This window comes from Panulirus ornatus, chromosome 37 (genome assembly GCF_036320965.1).
Source record: "Panulirus ornatus isolate Po-2019 chromosome 37, ASM3632096v1, whole genome shotgun sequence".
NCBI lineage: Eukaryota > Metazoa > Arthropoda > Malacostraca > Decapoda > Palinuridae > Panulirus > Panulirus ornatus.
The window spans coordinates 8,586,447-8,612,376 of record NC_092260.1 but is presented as its reverse complement, the minus strand read 5'-3'; the positions used below and the strand labels follow the sequence as shown (position 1 = coordinate 8,612,376).

At 41.5% G+C, this 25,930-nt stretch overlaps 1 protein-coding gene across 1 annotated transcript in view; it reads right to left on the bottom strand.

The window, feature by feature from the left end:
• PolA1 (DNA polymerase alpha catalytic subunit) overlaps window positions 1–25,930 on the bottom strand; it is a 436,605-nt gene that overhangs the window by 409,225 nt on the left and 1,450 nt on the right. The window contains exons 2-4 of the mRNA XM_071683772.1: window positions 16,614–16,738; window positions 8,030–8,126; window positions 220–431 (exon numbers count right to left, since the gene is read on the bottom strand). Coding sequence (XP_071539873.1) covers window positions 220–431; window positions 8,030–8,126; window positions 16,614–16,738 — 434 coding nt within the window. The remainder of the gene's footprint in view (window positions 1–219; window positions 432–8,029; window positions 8,127–16,613; window positions 16,739–25,930) is intronic.

Genomic DNA, 25,930 nt, shown 5'->3' with positions numbered 1-25,930 from the left:
GATAGAACACAAGCAAGGGAAAAAATGAAAGTTGGATATATGAACACCTGTTATCTATGAGAAAAGTGAGGAATGAGAATGGATGCTTAACCATGATTAGGAAAGATTGCACTTATCAGAAATGATAATTCACCTGGTAAGTAAGGCCATTTCAGGAAAAAAATAGCAATTACAAGGTTAAAAAAATAACATCAAAACTAAATCAATCTAAGATCATACCTCAGCCTTTTTCTTCTTTGCAGGCATGTTGATCAGCATGTTCTTGATACTGGCAGAACCATTCTTGATGGATGATACACCCATCAATTTTTCACTCGATCTCTTAGTCTTCTTGCTTCCTTTAGTTTTGTCTTTTCTGGAGAGGAATAGTTGATCATCATCATTGTCCTCATCGAAGATTTCCCTCCCATCTTCCACATATCCCGAGCCATCTTTAAGAAAGGCAAATTAAAATATTATTGAACATTTGTTCCACGATATCTTTGTATACAAAAACCATCACTTTAAAAGGTAATATGACCGAAAAACATTACAGAATATCAAAAATCACATAAAATCTCGATGTTGCCTACAAGATGAAGTATGATTCCAAATCATTCTCTCAGATCTTGAGTAGCAGGAATCTACTATAAATATATCTTTACATCATTATGAAAGATATCATGACTTTAAAACCTTAAAATATTTCATTAATAGTGGAAAAGAGTATATATATATATATATATATATATATATATATATATATATATATATATATATATATATATATATATATATATATTTTTTTTTTTTTTTTTTTTTTATACTTTGTCGCTGTCTCCCGCGTTTGCGAGGTAGCGCAAGGAAACAGACGAAAGAAATGGCCCAACCCCCCCCCCCATACACATGTACATACGTCCACACACGCAAATATACATACCTACACAGCTTTCCATGGTTTACCCCAGACGCTTCACATGCCTTGATTCAATCCACTGACAGCACGTCAACCCCTGTATACCACATCGCTCCAATTCACTCTATTCCTTGCCCTCCTTTCACCCTCCTGCATGTTCAGGCCCCGATCACACAAAATCTTTTTCACTCCATCTTTCCACCTCCAATTTGGTCTCCCTCTTCTCCTCGTTCCCTCCACCTCCGACACATATATCCTCTTGGTCAATCTTTCCTCACTCATTCTCTCCATGTGCCCAAACCATTTCAAAACACCCTCTTCTGCTCTCTCAACCACGCTCTTTTTATTTCCACACATCTCTCTTACCCTTACGTTACTCACTCGCTCAAACCACCTCACACCACACATTGTCCTCAAACATCTCATTTCCAGCACATCCATCCTCCTGCGCACATCTCTATCCACAGCCCACGCCTCGCAACCATACAACATTGTTGGAACCACTATTCCTTCAAACATACCCACTTTTGCTTTCCGAGATAATGTTCTCGACTTCCACACATTTTTCAAGGCTCCCAAAATTTTCGCCCCCTCCCCCACCCTATGATCCACTTCCGCTTCCATGGTTCCATCCGCTGACAGATCCACTCCCAGATATCTAAAACACTTCACTTCCTCCAGTTTTTCTCCATTCAAACTCACCTCCCAATTGACTTGACCCTCACCCCTACTGTACCTAATAACCTTGCTCTTATTCACATTTACTCTTAACTTTCTTCTTCCACACACTTTACCAAACTCAGTCACCAGCTTCTGCAGTTTCTCACATGAATCAGCCACCAGCGCTGTATCATCAGCGAACAACAACTGACTCACTTCCCAAGCTCTCTCATCCCCAACAGACTTCATACTTGCCCCTCTTTCCAGGACTCTTGCATTTACCTCCCTAACAACCCCATCCATAAACAAATTAAACAACCATGGAGACATCACACACCCCTGCCGCAAACCTACATTCACTGAGAACCAATCACTTTCCTCTCTTCCTACACGTACACATGCCTTACATCCTCGATAAAAACTTTTCACTGCTTCTAACAACTTGCCTCCCACACCATATATTCTTAATACCTTCCACAGAGCATCTCTATCAACTCTATCATATGCCTTCTCCAGATCCATAAATGCTACATACAAATCCATTTGCTTTTCTAAGTATTTCTCACATACATTCTTCAAAGCAAACACCTGATCCACACATCCTCTACCACTTCTGAAACCGCACTGCTCTTCCCCAATCTGATGCTCTGTACATGCCTTCACCCTCTCAATCAATACCCTCCCATATAATTTACCAGGAATACTCAACAAACTTATACCTCTGTAATTTGAGCACTCACTCTTATCCCCTTTGCCTTTGTACAATGGCACTATGCACGCATTCCGCCAATCCTCAGGCACCTCACCATGAGTCATACATACATTAAATAACCTTACCAACCAGTCAACAATACAGTCACCCCCCTTTTTAATAAATTCCACTGCAATACCATCCAAACCTGCTGCCTTGCCGGCTTTCATCTTCCGCAAAGCTTTTACTACCTCTTCTCTGTTTACCAAATCATTTTCCCTAACCCTCTCACTTTGCACACCACCTCGACCAAAACACCCTATATCTGCCACTCTGTCATCAGACACATTCAACAAACCTTCAAAATACTCATTCCATCTCCTTCTCACATCACCGCTACTTGTTATCACCTCCCCATTTACGCCCTTCACTGAAGTTCCCATTTGCTCCCTTGTCTTACGCACCCTATTTACCTCCTTCCAGAACATCTTTTTATTCTCCCTAAAATTTACTGATAGTCTCTCACCCCAACTCTCATTTGCCCTTTTTTTCACCTCTTGCACCTTTCTCTTGACCTCCTGTCTCTTTCTTTTATACTTCTCCCACTCAATTGCATTTTTTCCCTGCAAAAATCGTCCAAATGCCTCTCTCTTCTCTTTCACTAATACTCTTACTTCTTCATCCCACCACTCACTACCCTTTCTAAACAGCCCACCTCCCACTCTTCTCATGCCACAAGCATCTTTTGCGCAATCCATCACTGATTCCCTAAATACATCCCATTCCTCCCCCACTCCCCTTACTTAGGGGTGAAAGAATACTTCCCACGTATTCCTCGCGTGTCGTAGAAAGCGACTAGAGGGGACGGGAGCGGGGGGCCGGAAATCCTCCCCTCCTTGTATTAACTTTCTAAAATGGGAAACAGAAGAAGGAGTCACGCGGGGAGTGATCATCCTCCTCGAAGGCTCAGAGTGGGGTGCCTAAATGTGTGTGGATGTAACCAAGATGTGAAAAAAGGAGAGATAGGTAGTATGTTTGAGGAAAGGAACCTGGATGTTTTGGCTCTGAGTGAAACGAAGCTCAAGGGTAAAGGGGAAGAGTGGTTTGGAAATGTCTGGGGAGTGAAGTCAGGGGTTAGTGAGAGGACAAGAGCAAGGGAAGGAGTAGCAATACTCCTGAAACAGGAGTTGTGGGAGTATGTGATAGAATGTAAGAAAGTAAATTCTCGATTAATATGGGTAAAATTGAAAGTTGATGGAGAGAGGTGGGTGATTATTGGTGCATATGCACCTGGGCATGAGAAGAAAGATCATGAGAGGCAAGTGTTTTGGGAGCAGCTGAATGAGTGTGTTAGCGGTTTTGATGCACGAGACCGGGTTATAGTGATGGGTGATTTGAATGCAAAGGTGAGTAATGTGGCAGTTGAGGGAATAATTGGTATGCATGGGGTGTTCAGTGTTGTAAATGGAAATGGTGAAGAGCTTGTAGATTTATGTGCTGAAAAAGGACTGATGATTGGGAATACCTGGTTTAAAAAGCGAGATATACATAAGTATACTTATGTAAGTAGGAGAGATGGCCAGAGAGCGTTACTGGATTACGTGTTAATTGACAGGCGTGCGAAAGAGAGACTTTTGGATGTTAATGTGCTGAGAGGTGCAACTGGAGGGATGTCTGATCATTATCTTGTGGAGGCTAAGGTGAAGATTAGTATGGGTTTTCAGAAAAGAGGAGTGAATGTTGGGGTGAAGAAGGTGGTGAGAGTGAGTGAGCTTGGGAAGGAGACCTGTGTGGGGAAGTACCAGGAGAGACTGTGTACAGAATGGAAAAAGGTGAGAACAATGGATATATATATATATATATATATATATATATATATATATATATATATTTTTTTTTCTAAGTATTTCTCACATAGAAAAATGGATTTGTATGTAGCATTTATGGATCTGGAGAAGGCATATGATAGAGTTGATAGAGATGCTCTGTGGAAGGTATTAAGAATATATGGTGTGGGAGGCAAGTTGTTAGAAGCAGTGAAAAGTTTTTATCAAGGATGTAAGGCATGTGTACGTGTAGGAAGAGAGGAAAGTGATTGGTTCTCAGTGAATGTAGGTTTGCGGCAGGGGTGTGTGATGTCTCCATGGTTGTTTAATTTGTTTATGGATGGGGTTGTTAGGGAGGTAAATGCAAGAGTCCTGGAAAGAGGGGCAAGTATGAAGTCTGTTGGGGATGAGAGAGCTTGGGAAGTGAGTCAGTTGTTGTTCGCTGATGATACAGCGCTGGTGGCTGATTCATGTGAGAAACTGCAGAAGCTGGTGACTGAGTTTGGTAAAGTGTGTGGAAGAAGAAAGTTAAGAGTAAATGTGAATAAGAGCAAGGTTATTAGGTACAGTAGGGTTGAGGGTCAAGTCAATTGGGAGGTGAGTTTGAATGGAGAAAAACTGGAGGAAGTGAAGTGTTTTAGATATCTGGGAGTGGATCTGTCAGCGGATGGAACCATGGAAGCGGAAGTGGATCATAGGGTGGGGGAGGGGGCGAAAATTTTGGGAGCCTTGAAAAATGTGTGGAAGTCGAGAACATTATCTCGGAAAGCAAAAATGGGTATGTTTGAAGGAATAGTGGTTCCAACAATGTTGTAAGGTTGCGAGGCGTGGGCTATGGATAGAGTTGTGCGCAGGAGGATGGATGTGCTGGAAATGAGATGTTTGAGGACAATGTGTGGTGTGAGGTGGTTTGATCGAGTAAGTAACGTAAGGGTAAGAGAGATGTGTGGAAATAAAAAGAGCGTGGTTGAGAGAGCAGAAGAGGGTATTTTGAAATGGTTTGGGCACATGGAGAGAATGAGTGAGGAAAGATTGACCAAGAGGATATATGTGTCGGAGGTGGAGGGAACGAGGAGAAGAGGGAGACCAAATTGGAGGTGGAAAGATGGAGTGAAAAAGATTTTGTGTGATCGGGGCCTGAACATGCAGGAGGGTGATAGGAGGGCAAGGAATAGAGTGAATTGGAGCGATGTGGTATACAGGGGTTGACGTGCTGTCAGTGGATTGAATCAAGGCATGTGAAGCGTCTGGGGTAAACCATGGAAAGCTGTGTAGGTATGTATATTTGCGTGTGTGGACGTGTGTATGTACATGTGTATGGGGGGGGGGCATTTCTTTCGTCTGTTTCCTTGCGCTACCTCGCAAACGCGGGAGACAGCGACAAAGTATATAAAAATATATATATATATATATATATATATATATATATATATATATATATATATATATATATATATATATGTGATGTCTCCATGGTTGTTTAATTTGTTTATGGATGGGGTTGTTAGGGAGATGGATGCAAGAGTTTTGGAAAGAGGGGCAAGTATGAAGTCTGTTGGGGATGAGAGAGCTTGGGAAGTGAGTCAGTTGTTGTTCGCTGATGATACAGCGCTGGTGGCTGATTCATGTGAGAAACTGCAGAAGCTGGTGACTGAGTTTGGTAAAGTGTGTGAAAGAAGAAAGTTAAGAGTAAATGTGAATAAGAGCAAGGTTATTAGGTACAGTAGGGTTGAGGGTCAAGTCAATTGGGAGGTGAGTTTGAATGAAGAAAAACTGGAGGAAGTGAAGTGTTTTAGATATCTAGGAGTGGATCTGGCAGCGGATGGAACCATGGATGCGGAGGTGGATCATAGGGTGGGGGAGGGGGCGAAAATTCTGGGAGCCTTGAAGAATGTGTGGAAGTCGAGAACATTATCTCGGAAAGCAAAAATGGGTATGTTTGAAGGAATAGTGGTTCCAACAATGTTGTATGGTTGCGAGGCGTGGGCTATGGATAGAGTTGTGCGCAGGAGGATGGATGTGCTGGAAATGAGATGTTTGAGGACAATGTGTGGTGTGAGGTGGTTTGATCGAGTAAGTAACGTAAGGGTAAGAGAGATGTGTGGAAATAAAAAGAGCGTGGTTGAGAGAGCAGAAGAGGGTGTTTTGAAATGGTTTGGGCACATGGAGAGAATGAGTGAGGAAAGATTGACCAAGAGGATATATGTGTCGGAGGTGGAGGGTTTACCCCAGACGCTTCACATGCCTTGATTCAATCCACTGACAGCACGTCAACCCCGGTATACCACATCGCTCCAATTCACTCTATTCCTTGCCCTCCTTTCACCCTCCTGCATGTTCAGGCCCCGATCACACAAAATCTTTTTCACTCCATCTTTCCACCTCCAATTTGGTCTCCCTCTTCTCCTCGTTCCCTCCACCTCCGACACATATATCCTCTAGGTCAATCTTTCCTCACTCATTCTCTCCATGTGCCCAAACCACTTCAAAACACCCTCTTCTGCTCTCTCAACCACGCTCTTTTTATTTCCACACATCTCTCTTACCCTAACGTTACTCACTCGATCAAACCACCTCACACCACACATTGTCCTCAAACATCTCATTTCCAGCACATCCATCCTCCTGCGCACAACTCTATCCATAGCCCACGCCTCGCAACCATACAACATTGTTGGAACCACTATTCCTTCAAACATACCCATTTTTGCTTTCCGAGATAATGTTCTCGACTTCCACACATTCTTCAAGGCCCCCAGAATTTTCGCCCCCTCCCCAACCCTATGATCCACTTCCGCTTCCATGGTTCCATCCGCTGCCAGATCCACTCCCAGATATCTAAAACACTTCACTTCCTCCAGTTTTTCTCCATTGAAACTCACCTCCCAATTGACTTGACCCTCAACCCTACTGTACCTAATAACCTTGCTCTTATTCACATTTACTCTTAACTTTCTTCTTCCACACACTTTACCAAACTCAGTCACCAGCTTCTGCAGTTTCTCACATGAATCAGCCACCAGCGCTGTATCATCAGCGAACAACAACTGACTCACTTCCCAAGCTCTCTCATTCCCAACAGACTTCATACTTGCCCCTCTTTCCAAAACTCTTGCATTTACCTCCCTAACAACCCCATCCATAAACAAATTAAACAACCATGGAGACATCACACACCCCTGCCGCAAACCTACATTCACTGAGAACTAATCACTTTCCTCTCTTCCTACACGTACACATGCCTTACATCCTCGATAAAAACTTTTCACTGCTTCTAACAACTTTCCTCCCACACCATATATTCTTAATACCTTCCACAGAGCATCTCTATCAACTCTATCATATGCCTTCTCCAGATCCATAAATGCTACATACAAATCCATTTGCTTTTCTAAGTATTTCTCACATACATTCTTCAAAGCAAACACCTGATCCACACATCCTCTACCACTTCTGAAACCACACTGCTCTTCCCCAATATATAGGGGGATAGGGGAGAAAGAATACTTCCCACGTATTCCCTGCGTGTCGTAGAAGGCGACTAAAAGGGGAGGGAGCGGGGGGCTGGAAATCCTCCCCTCTCTTTTTTTTTTTTTTTTTTATTTTCCAAAAGAAGGAACAGAGAATTGGGCCAGGTGAGGGTATTCCCTCAAGGCCCAGTCCTCTGTTCTTAACGCTACCTCGCTAATGCGGGAAATGGCGAATAGTTTGAAAGAAAGAAAAAGATAAAAAAAGCCAGTACAGTGAGGCCTTAGTGTCACTCTAGTAGTCTGAACCCTAATTTCTAAGTGTTACTTTAGCAAAAAGTTGCTAATAAGCTGCTGTGTGAAGGCCTCTGGTATATGATGAAATGTAGGATAAATGTACTAAAGTTACAATCTAGTACAAAAGTCATACTTAAAGTTCAAAAGAAAATTTCCAAAAGGTAATACCTGCCACAGTATCATGAATTCTTACCATCATCAACAATCCAGTCATCCTCGAGGCGATCTTGTCGTCTTTTGGAATATTCTCGTTCATCTACTTCTTCATAAACATTGACAACTTCAGAAATCTGTAAAATTAAATTGCAATGATCTACTTCAAGTGAAATTGTCCCTAACTCTGAAATTTTGTGTATACTTTATTCACTGACATAAAATATTAGGTATGTGACTGACACCTGTTTTGAAAAGTACTTAAAGTGGGCATGTATCTGCTCCATACAGGTTGCATGCCTTATGCCCTCCTGCATGTTCATGACCTAAGCACTCAAACTTTTCCCACTGTATCCTTCTATCTCTAAACTGGTCTTCCCTTCTCCTTGTCCCCTCCACTTATGGCATATATAACCTATCTTTCAACCTTTCCTCACTCATTCTCACTATATGTCCAATCCATTTCAGCAAACATTTTTCAGCTTTCTCAAACTTATTACGCTTATTACTACACCTCTCTCTTACCCTATAATTTCATATTCAACCAACCCTCCTTACACCACATACTGTCATCAGACTTTTCATTTCCAACACATTCACCCCCTTCTGTACATTATCATCTACAGCCCATGCTTTGCATCCATACAACACTGATGGGACTACTATACCTTCAAATGTCTTTACCCTCCCAGAGAGTGACCTCTCTTCCCATACACTCTTCCATGCTACCAAACCTTTTCCCCACTCACCCACCTTTTCACTCACTTCAGTTCCATTGGTTCCTAAGACATTTCTCTTCCAAGTTTTCTTAGTTCAAATTCACTCAAACTAAGCTGTCTCAATCTACTGTTACCATAATAACCTTGCTCTTCTTCACATCCTCTCAACTTTCTACTTTCACACACTCCCAAACTCAGAAGCAAACTTTTGCAGTTTCTCAATCAAATCTGCCGCCAGTGAACAATAACTGACCCACCCTCAAACACCCTCTCTTCCCTGACAGACTGTAGAGACATTCATTCCCCTTCACAAAAAGGTGGTGAAAGCTATGTGTAAGTAGTGTAGCAAATCAACTGAAGCGGATGAGATTTAAGCAGTATTTCTTAACAAAGGATGTGAGTGTTGATAGATTGGTTAGGAATTCTAATGTATGTATGGCTTGTGGTGTGATGTCTAAGGATTGGCAGAATACCTGTACAGTGCCACTGTATACAGGCAAGGGGGAGAGAAGTGTATGTTCAAATTACAGAGGTATAAGTCTGTTAAGCTTTCCAGCAAAGTAATACAGGAGAGTGGTGATGAACATGTGGTGGCATGTACAGAGGCTCAGACTAAGGAACAATATGGCCTCAGGACTCAAAGGATGTGAGGTTCAGGTGTTTGCTTTGAATAATGTGTGCAATAAATACTGAGAAACAAAAGAATCTGTACCATTTAGCATCTGAAGAAAATGTACTTTAGGTTGACAGAGATGCTTCGTAAAGGTGTTACTAATATGGTGTGGAAGAAAGCTGCCAGAAGTAGAAGAGTTTTCATCAGGAGAGTAAGGCATGTGTGTGATTGGGAAGAGGGAAGAGTGAGTGTCACCTGGTAAAGGTGCACCTGCAGAGAGGGTGTGTGATAGGGGAGAAAGAATACTTCCTACACATTCCCCGCGTGTCGTAGAAGGCGACTAAAGGGGACGGGAGCAGGGGGCTAAAAACCATCCACTCCTTGTATTTTAACTTTCTAAAAGGTGAAACAGAAGGAGTCATGTGGGAAGTGCTCATCCTCCTTGAAGGCTCAAATTGGGAAGTCTAAATGTGTATGGATGTAACCAAGATGAGAAAAAAGAAGAGATAAGTAGTATTTTTGAGGAAAGGATCCTGGATGTTTTGGCTCTGAGTGAAACGAAGCTCAAGGATAAAGGGGAAGAGTGTTTTGGGAATGTCTTGGGAGTAAAGTCAGGGTTGAGAGGACAAGAGCAAAGGAAGAAGTACCACTACTCCTGAATCAGGAGCTGTGAGAGTATGTGATAGAGTGTAAGAAAGTAAACTCTAGATTGATAAGGGTAAAACTGAAAGTGGGTGGAGAGAGATGGGTGATCATTGGTGCCTATGCACCTAGTCATGAGGAGAAACATCATGAGAGGCAAGTGTTTTGGGAACAGCTGAGTGAGTGTGTTACCAGCTTTGATGCACAAGACCGAGTTATAGTGATGGGTGATTTGAATGGAAAGGTGAGTAATGTGGCAGTTGAGGGTATAACTGGTGTATATGGGGTGTTCAGTGTTGTACATGGAAATAGTGAAGAACTTGTAGATTTGTGTGCTGAAAAAGGACTGATGATTGGGAATAACCGGTGTAAAAAGAATTTTTTTTTTTTTTTTTTTTGCTTTGTCGCTGTCTCCCGCGTTTGCGAGGTAGCGCAAGGAAACAGACGAAAGAAATGGCCCAACCCCCCCCCCATACACATGTATATACATACGTCCACACACGCAAATATACATACCTACACAGCTTTCCATGGTTTACCCCAGACGCTTCACATGCCTTGATTCAATCCACTGACAGCACGTCAACCCCGGTATACCACATCGCTCCAATTCACTCTATTCCTTGCCCTCCTTTCACCCTCCTGCATGTTCAGGCCCCGATCACACAAAATCTCTTTCACTCCATCTTTCCACCTCCAGTTTGGTCTCCCTCTTCTCCTCGTTCCCTCCACCTCCGACACATATATCCTCTTGGTCAATCTTTCCTCACTCATTCTCTCCATGTGCCCAAACCATTTCAAAACACCCTCTTCTGCTCTCTCAACCACACTCTTTTTATTTCCACACATCTCTCTTACCCTTACGTTACTTACTCGATCAAACCACCTCACACCACACATTGTCCTCAAACATCTCATTTCCAGCACATCCATCCTCCTGCGCACAACTCTATCCATAGCCCACGCCTCGCAACCATACAACATTGTTGGAACCACTATTCCTTCAAACATACCCATTTTTGCTTTCTGAGATAATGTTCTCGACTTCCACACATTCTTCAAGGCTCCCAGAATTTTCGCCCCCTCCCCCACCCTATGATCCACTTCCGCTTCCATGGTTCCATCCGCTGCCAGATCCACTCCCAGATATCTAAAACACTTCACTTCCTCCAGTTTTTCTCCATTCAAACTCACCTCCCAATTGACTTGACCCTCAACCCTACTGTACCTAATAACCTTGCTCTTATTCACATTTACTCTTAACTTTCTTCTTCCACACACTTTACCAAACTCAGTCACCAGCTTCTACAGTTTCTCACATGAATCAGCCACCAGCGCTGTATCATCAGCGAACAACAACTGACTCACTTCCCAAGCTCTCTCATCCCCAACAGACTTCATACTTGCCCCTCTTTCCAAAACTCTTGCATTCACCTCCCTAACAACCCCATCCATAAACAAATTAAACAACCATGGAGACATCACACACCCCTGCCGCAAACCTACATTCACTGAGAACCAATCACTTTTCTCTCTTCCTACACGTACACATGCCTTACATCCTCGATAAAAACTTTTCACTGCTTCAAACAACTTTCCTCCCACACCATATATTCTTAATACCTTCCACAGAGCATCTCTATCAACTCTATCATATGCCTTCTCCAGATCCATAAATGCTACATACAAATCCATTTGCTTTTCTAAGTATTTCTCACATACATTCTTCAGAGCAAACACCTGATCCACACATCCTCTACCACTTCTGAAACCACACTGCTCTTCCCCAATCTGATGCTCTGTACATGCCTTCACCCTCTCAATCAATACCCTCCCATATAATTTACCAGGAATACTCAACAAACTTATACCTCTGTAATTTGAGCACTCACTCCTATCCCCTTCGCCTTTGTACAATGGCACTATGCACGCATTCCGCCAATCCTCAGGCACCTCACCATGAGTCATACATACATTAAATAACCTTACCAACCAGTCAACAATACAGTCACCCCCTTTTTTAATAAATTCCACTGCATAAATATATACATAAATATACATAAATACACTGCATAAATATATACATAAATATACATAAATACACTGCATAAATATATACATAAGTATACGTATGTAAGTAGGAGAGATGGATAGAGAGCGTTATTGGATTACATGTTAATTGATAGGCGCGTTAAAGAGAGACTTTTGGATATTAATGTGCTGAGAGGGGGCAAATGTAGGGATGTCTGATCATTACCTTGTGCAGGTGAAGGTGAAGATTTGTAGAGGTTTTCAGATAAGAAGAGAGAATGCTGGGGTGAAGAGAGTGGCGAAAGTGAGCTTGGAAAGGAGACTTGTGTGAGGAATAACCAGGAGAGATTGAGTGCAGAAGGTGAGAGCAAATGACATAAGGGGAACGGGGAAGGAATGGGATGTATTTAGTGAAGCCAAAAGATGCCTATGGCACGAGAAAGGTGGGTGGGCAGATTAAATAGGGTAGTGAGTGGGGAGATGAAGTAAGATTGTTACTGAAAAAGAATGGAGAGGCATTTGGATGATTTTTGCAAGGAAGTAGTGCAAATGACTGGGAGATGTATAAAAGAAAGAGGCAAGAGATCAAGAGAAAAGTGCAAGAGGTGAAAAAGAGGGCAAATGAGAGTTGGGGTGAAAGAGTATCATTAAATTTTAGGGAGAATAAAAAGATGTTTTGTATGGGTTTTCAGAAAAGAAGAAAGAATGTTGGGGTGAAGAGAGTGGTGAGAGTAAGTGAGCTTGGGAAGGAGACTTGTGCGAGGAAGTACCAAGAGAGACTGAGTACAGAATGGAAAAAGAAGAGAACAAAGGAGGTAAGGGGAGTGGGGGAGGAATGGGATGTATTTAGGAAAACAGTGATGGCTTGCGCAAAAGATGCTTGTGGCATGAGAAGCGTGGGAGGTGGGTTGATTAGAAAGGGTAGTGAGTGGTGGGATGAAGAAGTAAGATTATTAGTGAAAGAGAAGAGAGAGGCATTTGGACGATTTAAGCAGGGAAAAAATGCAATTGAGTGGGAGATGTATAAAAGAAAGAGGCAGGAGGTCAAGAGAAAGGTGCAAGAGGTGAAAAAGAGGGCAAATGAGAGTTGGGGTGAGAGAGTATCATTAAATTTTAGGGAGAATAAAAAGATGTTTTGGAAGGAGGTAAACAAAGTGCGTAAGACAAGGGAACAAATGGGAACTTCAGTGAAGGGGGCTAATGGGGAGGTGATAACAAGTAATGGTGATGTGAAAAGGAGATGGAGTGAGTATTTTGAAGGTTTGCTGAATGTGTTTGATGATAGAGTGGCAGATATAGGGTGTTTTGGTCGAGGTGGTGTGCAAAGTGAGAGGGTTAGGGAAAATGATTTGGTAAACAGAGAAGAGGTAGTAAAAGCTTTGCGGAAGATGAAAGCCGGCAAGGCAGCAGGTTTGGATGGTATTGCAGTGGAATTTATTAAAAAAGGGGGTGACTGTGTTGTGGACTGGTTGGTAAGGTTATTTAATGTATGTATGATTCAGGGTGAGGTGTCTGAGGATTGGTGGAATGCTTGCATAGTGCCACTGTACAAAGGCAAAGGGGATAAGAGTGTGTGCTCAAATTACAGAGGTATAAGTTTGTTGAGTATTCCTGGGAAATTATATGGGAGGGTATTGATTGAGAGGGTGAAGGCATGTACAGAGCATCTGATTGGGGAAGAGCAGTGTGGTTTCAGAAATGATAGAGGATGTGTGGATCAGGTGTTTCCTTTGAAGAATGTATGTGAGAAATACTTAGAAAAGCAAATGGATTTGTATGTAGCATTTATGGATCTGGAGAAGGCTTATGATAGAGTTGACAGAGATGCTCTTTGGAAGGTTTTAAGAATATATGGTGTGGGAGGCAAGTTGTTAGAAGCAGTGAAAAGTTTTTATTGAGGATGTAAGGCAGGTGTACGTGTAGGAAGAGAGGAAAGTGATTGGTTCTCAGTGAATGTAGGTTTGCGGCAGGGGTGTGTGATGTCTCCATGGTTGTTTAATTTGTTTATGGATGGGGTTGTTAGGGAGGTGAATGCAAGAGCTTTGGAAAGAGGGGCAAGTATGAAGTCTGTTGTGGATGAGAGAGCTTGGGAAGTGAGTCAGTTGTTGTTTGCTGATGATACAGCGCTGGTGGCTGATTCATGTGAGAAACTGCACAAGCTGGTGACTGAGTTTGGTAAAGTGTGTGAAAGAAGAAAGTTAAGGGTAAATGTGAATAAGAGCAAGGTTATCAGGTACAGTAGGGTTGGGGGTCAAGTCAATTGGGAGGTAAGTTTGAATGGAGAAAAACTGGAGGAAGTGAAGTGTTTTAGATATATGGGAGTGGATCTGGCAGCGGATGGAACCATGGAAGCGGAAGTGAATCATAGGGTGGGGGAGGGGGCGAAAATTCTGGGAGCCTTGAAGAATGTTTGGAAGTCGAGAACATTATCTTGGAAAGCAAAAATGGGTATGTTTGAAGGAATAGTGGTTCTAACAATGTTGTATGGTTGCGAGGTGTGGGCTATGGATAGAGTTGTGTGCAGGAGGGTGGATGTGCTGGAAAAGAGATGTTTGAGGACAATATGTGGTGTGAGGTGGTTTGATTAAGTAATGTAAGGGTAAGAGAGATGTGTGGAAATAAAAAGAAAGTGGTTGAGAGAGCAGAAGAGGGTTTTTTGAAATGGTTTGGTCACATGGAGAGAATAAGTGAGGAAAGATTGACCAAGAGGATATATATGACAGAGGTGGAGGGAATGAGGAGAAGTGGGAGACCAAATTGGAGGTGGAAAGATGGAGTGAAAAAGATTTTGAGTGATCGGGGCCTGAACATGCAGGAGGGTGAAAGGCGTGCAAGGAATAGAGTGAATTGGAACGATGTGGTATACCAGGGTCGACGTGCTGTCAATGGATTGAACCAGGGCATGTGAAGCGTCTGGGGTAAACCATGGAAAGGGAGCTGTGGTTTTGGTGCATTATTACATGACAGCTAGAGACTGAGTGTGAACGAATGGGGCCTTTGTTGTCTTTTCCTAGCGCTACCTCGCACACATGAGGGGGAAGGGGGTTGTTATTCCATGTGTGGCGAGGTGGTGATGGGAATGAATAAAGGCAGACAGTATGAATTATGTACATGTGTATATATGTATATGTCTGTGTGTGTATATATATGTGTACGTTGAGACGTATAGGTATGTATATTTGCGTGTGTGGACGTGTATGTATATACATGTGTATGTGGGTGGGTTGGGCCATTCTTTCGTCTATTTCCTTGCGCTACCTCGCTAACACGGGAGACAGCGACAAAGCAAAATAAAATCAAAAAATAAAAAAAAAAGCATTTGCTTTAGTGGCAGAGAAACATTTCTTTTTTAAACTATTCGCCATTTCCAGCGTTAGCGAGGTAGCGTTAAGAACAGAGGACTGGGTCTTTTTTGTAATATCTTCACCTGGCCCCCTCTGTTCCTTCTTTTGGAAAATAAAAAAAAAAAAAAAAAAAGAGAGGGGAGGATTTCCAGCCCCCCCTGCTACCTCCCCTTTTAGTCGCCTTCTACGACACGCAGGGAATACGTGGGAAGTATTCTTAATCCCCTATCCCCAGGCAGAGAAACATATATAGCTATTTTTGTACCATAGAAGCTGAAACTGATGGGGTGAAAACATATACTATGAAGACATACTGAAGACAGAAAGCTCTGAGAGACAGGCCTGCACAATGCTAAAGGAGAAATTTTCCCATTAATTCTAATATGGGAATTTAAAAAGCAACAGATTACTCAGTCCCTTCAAGGCTGCTTGTGACAGTGGAAGAGACATGAATATCAAGGATCAATGTGGTAAGAGCAGAAATACGTATATATCAAAGACAAAAATTCTTTGGCAGCAACAACATCAGCAGAAGCAGCCTCATCAGTCATCTTAATACTGTGGTAATTGCTGTGTTTCCTAAACTTCACGAACCAACCAGGACTTGCCTGAAATGTCTATGATGCTCCTTCTTCCACTGCCAAGTCATTATATACACTCTGGACCTTTACTTGTATCACAAGGATGCTGACAGGATCATTTCAATGAGTTCGGCATTCAAACCATGTGCTCAAAATCCTCAAGGTCTCAGATATAGTGATTAATATTCTAACCTTGGCACTCTCCTTGATCTTTCACTAGTTCATGGGCATGCTTATTATCATATATCTGTCCACCTTTCTCATAATGTTTGAGGACATCCATTTTAACCTCAATGATGATGGTCTTATGCTTCTTAGCACCACTGGTACCAGGAAACCTTAAAAGACATTTTGGTGGCATGATGCAAGGGGCAAAACAGGTGCAACATACAGTATACTACACCATAAAAAACTATAGCACTCCATGACTGTAGACTGTATCCATGCAGTGTGCACACATGCTTCTCGCATGGTACAGGCAACACCACACCACCATGCAGCCAGCCCAATGATGATCATGTAATCCTTAAGCCCAAGGAAATAAAGAAAAAGGTGTCAATGGACTGTGCACATCATTCTAAAAATAAAGTAAATCATATATGCATACATCAAGGACTTTGATATCATGGATGACAAAAATAATCATCCTAAAGATGATTATCTAATACTGTATATCTAAAGAAAAAATCCTTACCTCATATTTGTGCTTTGAACCCTTTAACTCCTTGAGACGTTCTAATGCAGCCCGACGACCATGTTTATCTTTTTGAGTACGACGAGACCTTGAAGTTGCCAAACTCTCGGTGGCTTCCTGAGACACTGGAGAGAAAAAATGGCCAAATCTAAGTTCTTTAAAACCTTGAAGAAGATATCTATCATTTCTAACTTGAAATATTCATGCAACATTCAAAATTTTCTCTTCCGGCAAAAAAGGTTCAGACATATTTGACTTTTGTAATGAATTCTGAAACGTTCATATAACACATTTACATAAATCACTGGACTAGCGATATAGTTAAGAAGAAAACTGGTTCAGAACAGGCCTATGCGGTGTAGTGGTTAGTGTTAATGACATCGAGTTATCTCTGGCCAGCTCAGGGTTGGATCTGTATGGATTTGAATTAAATCTAGGGCATGGCAGTCAGCCTACATCCAACCCAAGCGTTCACCCTCCCCTTGGGGCTGGCTGATATAACAGTGGTGGCAGCACTTTTCTTTTTTAAGCACACCCCCCTCCTCTTTAAAGAGCAAGGGGGATCAGCCCCCATTCTGTTTAGACTTACGGGGGACCGAAGTCCCCATCTTTAAAAAGCAGGGGGCTCAGCCCCCCATTCTTTTAGACTTGTATAAACTGCAATATGCCCTGTATTGTGAAAGCTTTTTTTTTTTTTGCTCCAGTGAGCCCCCCCCCCTTTTTTTCAAAAGCTGCCACCACCCCTGTAAAAGGGTACAATACCAGGCTTAAGCTGAGGTGTGTGTGTGTGTGTACAGGAGTAAAGACACTGTAAAAACAAGGTTAAGAGAAAAGGAAACAAGTGTAAAACTTTCTCCCCCATAACCCACAAATTGTAATTAGAAACAGTAATCACAAAAATGGGAAATTCAGGATTTAACACTTAGTAACAGTAATAATATTAGATCATAATTTTTTCTATACTTGTTCAGCATGTCCCTTACAGAAAACAAAAATTATTTGCTCTTATCCACATCCAAGTTCAACACATCTCTGAGGTTTCTCATTACTACATTTGGACTAAAGGTAAGCAGTAATAACAACAACAAAAAACTGTAAGGCTTGGGTATACAATGTGTATCTGATGATAAAGTATTTTGAAACAATAAAACTCATGATGAGATTATGAAAAAAATTCCAATTTCTACAGAGGTGTCAAAGTCTAAGGATAAAGCTGAGTTGGGAGCGTCGGTTCCAAATTCATGAGGTAAGGCTTAAGAGGCACATAGAGAGGAAGATGGCCTTCCAACCTCATCCAGAGGTTGTTCTAAACATGAAGTCACCCAGTGATAAGGAGGGATAGAAAAATTTAAAAATACGGTAAATTAGTCAACCTTTGCAACCAGGTTGTTTGGGATGGAAACCCACATTTGTACTGACACACAAGGATGGGGGTAAAATCCAAAAGAAGGCTTTAAAGAAAGTGAAAGCTTCCAACAAGGTACCCATAATAGCTTACTTTCAGCTTTTCAGTGGTATAGGAAAAAAGAGTTTTTTAAGAAATAAAGAGCATGGTTACCAAATTCATGAGGTAAAGTTTATGGACCATATTAAGATAGAGTTGTGCGCAGGAGGGTGGATGTGCTGGAAATGAGATGTTTGAGGACAATATGTGGTGTGAGGTGGTTTGATCGAGTAAGTAATGTAAGGGTAAGAGAGATGTGTGGAAATAGAAAGAGTGTGGTTGAAAGAGCAGAAGAGGGTGTTTTGAAATGGTTTGGGCACATGGAGAGAATGAGTGAGGAAAGATTGACCAAGAGGATATATGTGTCGGAGGTGGAGGGAACGAGGAGAAGTGGGAGACCATATTGGAGGTGGAAAGATGGAGTGAAAAAGATTTTGAGTGATCGGGGCCTGAACATGCAGGAGGGTGAAAGGCGGGCAAGGAATAGAAAGAATTGGATCGATGTGGTATACCGGGGTCGACATGCTGTCAATGGATTGAATCAGGGCATGTGAAGCGTTTGGGGTAAACCATGGAAAGTTCTGTGGGGCCTGGATGTGGAAAGGGAGCTGTGGTTTCGGGCATTATTGCATAACAGCTAGAGACTGAGTGTGAACGAATGGGGCCTTTGTTGTCTTTTCCTAGCACTACCTCGCACACATGAGGGGGGAGGATGTTATTCCATGTGTGGCGAGGTGGCGATGGGAATGAATAAAGGCAGACAGTGTGAATTGTGTGCATGTGTATATATGTATGTGTCTGTGTGTGTATATATATGTGTACATTGAGATTTATGGGTATGTATATTTGCGTGTGTGGACGTGTATGTATATACATGTGTGTGGGGGTGGATTGGGCCATTTCTTTCGTCTGTTTCCTTGCGCTACCTCGCACATGCGGGAGACAGCAACAAAGCAAAATAAATAAATAAATAATTAGGAGTGACACAGGCCTCAAACCTGATCCAAAGAAAATAGAAGCTATTGTAAACTTGGAACAACCTAGTGATAAGGAGGGATTGAAAGATTAATAAATATGGTAAATTAATCAAGTTTTGGAACCAGGTCGTCAAGGATGGAAACCCACATTTGTACTGACACACAAGTTGAAGGTAAAATCCAAAAGAAGGCTTTAAAGATAGTGAAAGCTTCTAACCAGGCACCCATATTAGCTTACTCTCATCTTTTCAGTGATATAGGAAAAAAGAGTTCTATAAGAAACAGAGACAATATGTTATTATAAAATCAAGCGCTTGCAATTGTTAATGCTGTGAAGTGGCATCAGTTCACTTAAGGCTGAGGCATTATCATTTAATCTGATCACAAACCTCTAGAATCTATTAGTAAGAAGCCATTACATAAGGCACCTAGTCTTCTGCCTACGCTCATTATAGACTCAGCATACATCATAATACAGAATCTCAGAGGGCAAGGAATGGTGATTCTTAGCTTACATTTCAAGCTACATTTACCTGCCTCTGAAGATATATGATGTAGCTAGTCAAAGAGTTCAAGATGGTGATGGTTGAAGTCTTAAGGATAGAAGGTAACGATGAAATCTCGGAAGACTGTGAATGATCTTAAGGTACTATTAGAAGAGGGATGGCCTAAGAAGAAATCACAGATCCCTTCAATGATAACTACATCTTTCAACTTCAGAGATGAACTAGCAGTAAAAGGTTGACTCATGTGTAGAGGAGTCAGACTAATCATTTATAGAGCCTTTAGATCTAATGTCAATGGAGCCACACGTGTTGGGCACAATGGAGTTAGGTGATGTTTATGTTGGGTAAGAGAGAGCGTCTACTGGCCTAAAAAGAATTATAACATAAAGAAATGGAGCAAGGTTATGAAAAGAAACAGTAAAACCTTGTGGGGAAAAAGGAAGAAGAAAAAAAAAGTGGGAGCTTGTAAAACATGTACAATGCCTTGGTGAGAACACATCTTGAACAGGGTAATGCAAACTGGGCACCATGCAAGCAAAAAATGTTCAATGTAGAGTTACTTGTATGTTACCAACATCAACATATTCATCATATCAAAAAATTACTTAAGATATTAAAATTATCTGCATTAACTCAGAGAAGAGCCAAACAGAATCTGACTGAAGTAATATACAAAATGCTATTTGGCATTTACAGTGATGATATCCCAAACACTTTGAATGACCATTCAGACTGGTTATGTAACAAGAAACAAAGTGACCATTCAGACTGGTTATGTAACAAGAAACAAAGTGACCATTCAGACTGGTTATGTAACAAGAAACAAAGTCATCATGAATGGTGAATTATCATTGGGGTCTTCCAGGAGTCCATCTTGGGACCTATATTTTTCACTGTTTATGTCTATCACACTGATGTGGGGCTGAATAGGTTATTCTCCAAATTTGCAGATGACAAAAATATCTGCAATGCCTTATTAATTGAAGAAGGTAGGCCAACATCACAAGAGGATCTAGACAAAATAGCTGAAAGGCCTAAAAAAAATGGCAACTGCCATTTTATGTCAATATATCTCAGCTGTTGCAAGTTGGAAATCTTAACATAAAATTCAATATGACCTGATGGGCCACAAGATAAAGGATATCTCTTGTAAGGGATCTCTAAAGGTCACTGCCTCCAAAAGCTTCAAGGCCTTCCAGTACTGTAACAAAGCTAACAAGAAAGCAAATACAGTATTAGATTAACAAACAGAAACTTTGGATACAAAGGCCACCATACCCCTCACCTATGTAAGGTCATTCTTACATTGGAAGCAGAGCAAGGAACAGCAACTATATGATTCTATCCTTTCTTTATCAAACTGTACAAGGACAGACTGTAAGATTTGAATTTGTTCTCTAAGGAAGAGGTAGCTCACAGACAAGTTCACAGAATGTTTTATAATACTTAAAGGATTCAGCAATGTCGATGTAGAAAATTTCTTGACATTCGCACCGGTGGAGCCAATAAGAGATGGACTAACACTGAAGTCACAGAGTTAATCCAGACTGCAAAAATTCTTTCTTAATTAATGATATTTCTGACATGTGACATAAGTATCCAGTAAAATTTGTTCACTGTTTGCATGTTCAAAATCAAGCTTGATTAACACCTGTCACTCTCCAACTTTGAATAATTCTTTTAACCACATATCATAGTTACATAACATCTCAACCACTTATGTCACATTGGCCATGCTGTTGTAATGTATTAATATTGATTAACCCAAGTAGCCTGCTTTGATGAAATAGGAAGGAACTGCTGTATCATCCTTATTCATGAAAAATAATAAGACATGGTAAGCCAGGAGGCTAGACCTCAAGTATATACTTTTATCACTTTTCGTAACAAGTGACGAAATACATGACATTTGCATCAATTCTAACTTTCCAGTAAAAATTTCCTCCTGGCATATTAGTCCAGCAAGGTATATTCTTCTACTTGTACCCTGTCCAGCATGTTGCTGAAGGGAGATGAGGGTGGGAAAAGAGCCCTTACTTTACTATCCTTTTCTTTGACAGCTTTTAAGGGGGCTACATCTTTTTCAGTAGTGTTATGGCCAGACCACCTTGATTGGACCTTGTGTCTGTGTATCTTTGCAATTCCATGTAACTGTACATTCAGAATGGAAAAATCAGGAATACTATTTGAAGCTATATATCATGACTGGTTGGTAAGGTTATTTGATGTATGTATGACTCATGGTGAGGTGCCTGAGAATTGACGGAATGCGTGCATAGTGCCATTGTACAAAGGCAAAGGGGATAAGAGTGAGTGCTCAAATTACAGAGGTATAAGTTTGTTGAGTATTCTTGGTAAATTATACGGGAGGGTATTGATTGAGAGGGTGAAGGCATGTACAGAGCATCAGATTGGGGAAGAGCAGTGTGGTTTCAGAAGTGGTAGAGGATGTCTGGATCAGGTGTTTGCTTTGAAGAATGTATGTGAGAAATACTTAGAAAAGCAAATGGATTTGTATGTAGCATTTATGGATCTGGAGAAGGCATATGATAGAGTTGATAGAGATGTTCTGTGGAAGGTATTAAGAATATATGGTGTGGGAGGCAAGTTGTTAGAAGCAGTGAAAAGTTTTTATCGAGGATGTAAGGCATCTGTACATGTAGGAAGAGAGGAAAGTGATTGGTTCTCAGTGAATGTAGGTTTGCGGCAGGGGTGTGTGATGTCTCCATGGTTGTTTAATTTGTTTATGGATGGGGTTGTTAGGGAGGTGAATGCAAGAGTTTTGGAAGAGGGGCAAGTATGAAGTCAGTTGTGGATGAGAGAGCTTGGGAAGTGAGTCAGTTGTTGTTCGCTGATGATACAGCGCTGGTGGCTGATTCATGTGAGAAACTGCAGAAGCCGGTGACTGAGTTTGGTAAGTGTGTGAAAGAAGAAAGTTAAGAGTAAATGTGAATAAGAGCAAGGTTATTAGGTACAGTAGGGTTGAGGGTCAAGTCAATTGGGAGGTAAGTTTGAATGGAGAAAAACTGGAGGAAGTAAAGTGTTTTAGATATCTGGGAGTGGATCTGGCAGCGGATGGAACCATGGAAGTGAAGTGAATCATAGGGTGGGGGAGGGGGCGAAAATTCTGGGAGCATTGAAGAATGTGTGGAAATCGAGAACATTATCTCGGAAAGCAAAAATGGGTATGTTTGAAGGAATAGTGGTTCCAACAATGTTGTATGGTTGCGAGGCGTGGGCTATGGATAGAGTTGTGCGCAGGAGGGTGGATGTGCTGGAAATGAGATGTCTGAGGACAATGTGTGGTGTGAGGTGGTTTGATCGAGTAAGAAATGTAAGGGTAAGAGAGATGTGTGGAAATAAAAAGAGCGTGGTTGAGAGAGAGCAGAAGAGGGTGTTTTGAAATGGTTTGGGCACATGGAGAGAATGAGTGAGGAAAGATTGACCAAGAGGATATATGTGTCGGAGGTGGAGGGAACAAGGAGAAGTGGGAGACCAAATTGGAGGTGGAAAGATGGAGTGAAAAAGATTTTGAGTGATCGGGGCCTGAACATGCAGGAGGGTGAAAGGCGGGCAAGGAATAGAGTGAATTGGATCGATGTGGTATACCGGGGTTGACGTGCTGTCAGTGGATTGAATCAGGGCATGTGAAGCGTCTGGGGTAAACCATGGAAAGTTCTGTGGGGCCTGGATGTGGAAAGGGAGCTGTGGTTTCGGGCATTATTGCATGACAGCTGGAGACTGAGTGTGAACGAATGAGGCCTTTGTTATCTTTTCCTAGCGCTACCTCGCACACATGAGGGGGGAGGGGGATGGTATTCCATGTGTGGCGAGGTGGCAATGGGAATAAATAAAGGCAGACAGTGTGAATTGTGTGCATGGGTATATATGTATGTGTCTGTGTGTGTATATATATGTGTACATTGAGATGTATAGGTATGTATATTTGCGTGTGTGGACGTGTGTGTATATACATGTGTATGGGGGTGGGTTGGGCCATTTCTTTCTTCTGTTTCCTTGCACTACCTCGCAAATGCGGGAGACAGCAACAAAGCAAAATATTTATCATCACTAATGGAAAAAAATTCAGGTGAAAGTTTTTGGTGATAGAACTGAAAAAATCTGCCTGCAACAATGATCAAAGCTCCATCCATCAACTGGTTCAAAATTCATTTGGACAAGCATTAAAACAAAAGCAGACACTCTATGACTTTTTCAGCACTTACATCAAGACTCATTAGGCACACACATTCAAATGTGGCCATAGAACTCTTAAGTTATGGCTTTAAAAGTACGAAATAGCATATCCTAAAGAGAGAGACCCCGGAGAAAGGTACACATTTACCTATTTGGTCTTAACAATAAACAGAAATTCATTATAGTTCTACTTTTCTAAATTCTTGTGAATTAGGTAGGCTTCAGAACATTCACATGGAAAGAGAGGATTTACTTTACCATTGCTGATAAAACGATTGATCAATTATCTGTATCTCTGATGCCAGTTCCTAAGTGGAGCTCCCTTAAGGGGATGGCCACAGCAATAGTTTCCATAATTAGTTAACTCCAGCGCTGCTTCTTACCCTTTAGTGCTCCACCCTTAACTGGCCACTTGCATTGGGGCAAATCTAGCTCAGCATTTGCAGAGGCTCCTAACTGATGTTCCTACTGACTACTTCTACCTATTGCTCCTGCCTAATGTCCCTACCAACTACTACCTATTGTTACTACCTACGGTTCCTGCCTAAATGTTCCTACCTACTACTACTGTTCACTGCTCCAAGCATTTTGCCAAAAGGCAGGGTGAGTACATAGTGCTCACGGCAGGAAAACCTAATAAGAAGAATGAGCTGTGTGAGTTAAGTGTTGTCAAGTGTGATGTATGACAAGGAGAGATTGTATGTTTGTGGACAGAAAGCTAGGAGCCCACATGTGGGTGATGCAGAAAGAAAAGACAGCAACCTGGGTCAGAGGAGTGCAACTTGAAAACCAATGACGTGCTGGCTCACTATGCAGGTATCGCTAACCCCCGATACCCAGGTGGGTATAATGCTGGTAACATACCACCCAGGTTAGTTGTCTACCAACTACAAATAAGAACATAAAAACAAGAAAATGAGGATGCTGCAAGAGGCCAATTGCCCTGTGCTAGGCAGTTCCAGAGTCTGTCCACCTTACAACCAACTGCCTGAACTCGTAAACACATCCAACCTTTGCTTAAAGGTACCTAAAGACCTACCTTCCACTTGGCAGCTTGTTTCATAAATCTACTACACTACTCCTGAACTAATATTTACCCACATCCAACATAAATCTTTTTTCTAAACTATACCCAATATTTCTTGTCCTATCCAGTGGTGCCATTCAAAGAACTTTATTCATATTACCTTTATCAATGCCTTCACCAATTTAAAAACTACAGTCATATCCCCTCTAGCCCTCCTCCTCTTAAATGAGTGTAAATTCACTCTTTTTAACTTTTCTTAATGAGTGAGGTTTCTAATTACATGGATCATTTTTTTCATATGCCTTTTTACTCTCTAAACAATCTATATCAACTGCAAAGTGTGGAGCCTAAAACTGTACCACATAATCCAATGCATGATAAAGTTGCAGTAATACTCTATAAGTTTTATTGCTTACAGTCACATTAATGAATCCTAACATCCGTTTAGCCTTGTTAAACACTTTTATATAATGTTGCCGCAGCTCAAGATCCATGCTCACCAGTACCCCTAAATCTCTTTCATATTCTGTGTTACCAATAGTAATACTGTCCAGTTTGTAATCAGTATTCCTGTCTTTACCCACACTAAATGTTCTGAATTTATCTATGTTGAATTCCATTTTCCATGCACCCCCCATTCTGATAATCTATTTAAGTCCCTCTGCAAATTCACTGAATTTTCATCAGAGTCAATTATGGCCCCTATCTTTGTATCATCGGCAAATTTGCTTAGGTTGCTGGTTAATACCACATCCAAATCATAAATATATATAATGAAAAAAAAAGTGGTCCCAAGACTGACCCCTGAGGAACACCACTGGCTACAGTGCCCCATTGATGCATACCCTCTACTTTCTGTCACTGAGCCTTGCCCTCATCCAATTAAATACACAACACCAACTGCTGTGTGCCCCTATTTTTCTAAGGAGACACTCATGAGGTATTGTCAAAAGCTTTACGTTGAGAATCCCTTATGAGATCATGATTCTCTAAGTGTTCCCGTATTTTGTCCACTATAGTTGATTTGAGAAAGTTTCCTACAATGGATGTCAAGCTGACAGGATGGGACCTGATGCTTTTACATGTGAAAAAACACCCTAACTCAGGAAACATATGCAAGTCCAGTTCAGAGAATGTGATTCCTACAGCTGAGACATCATAGCAAC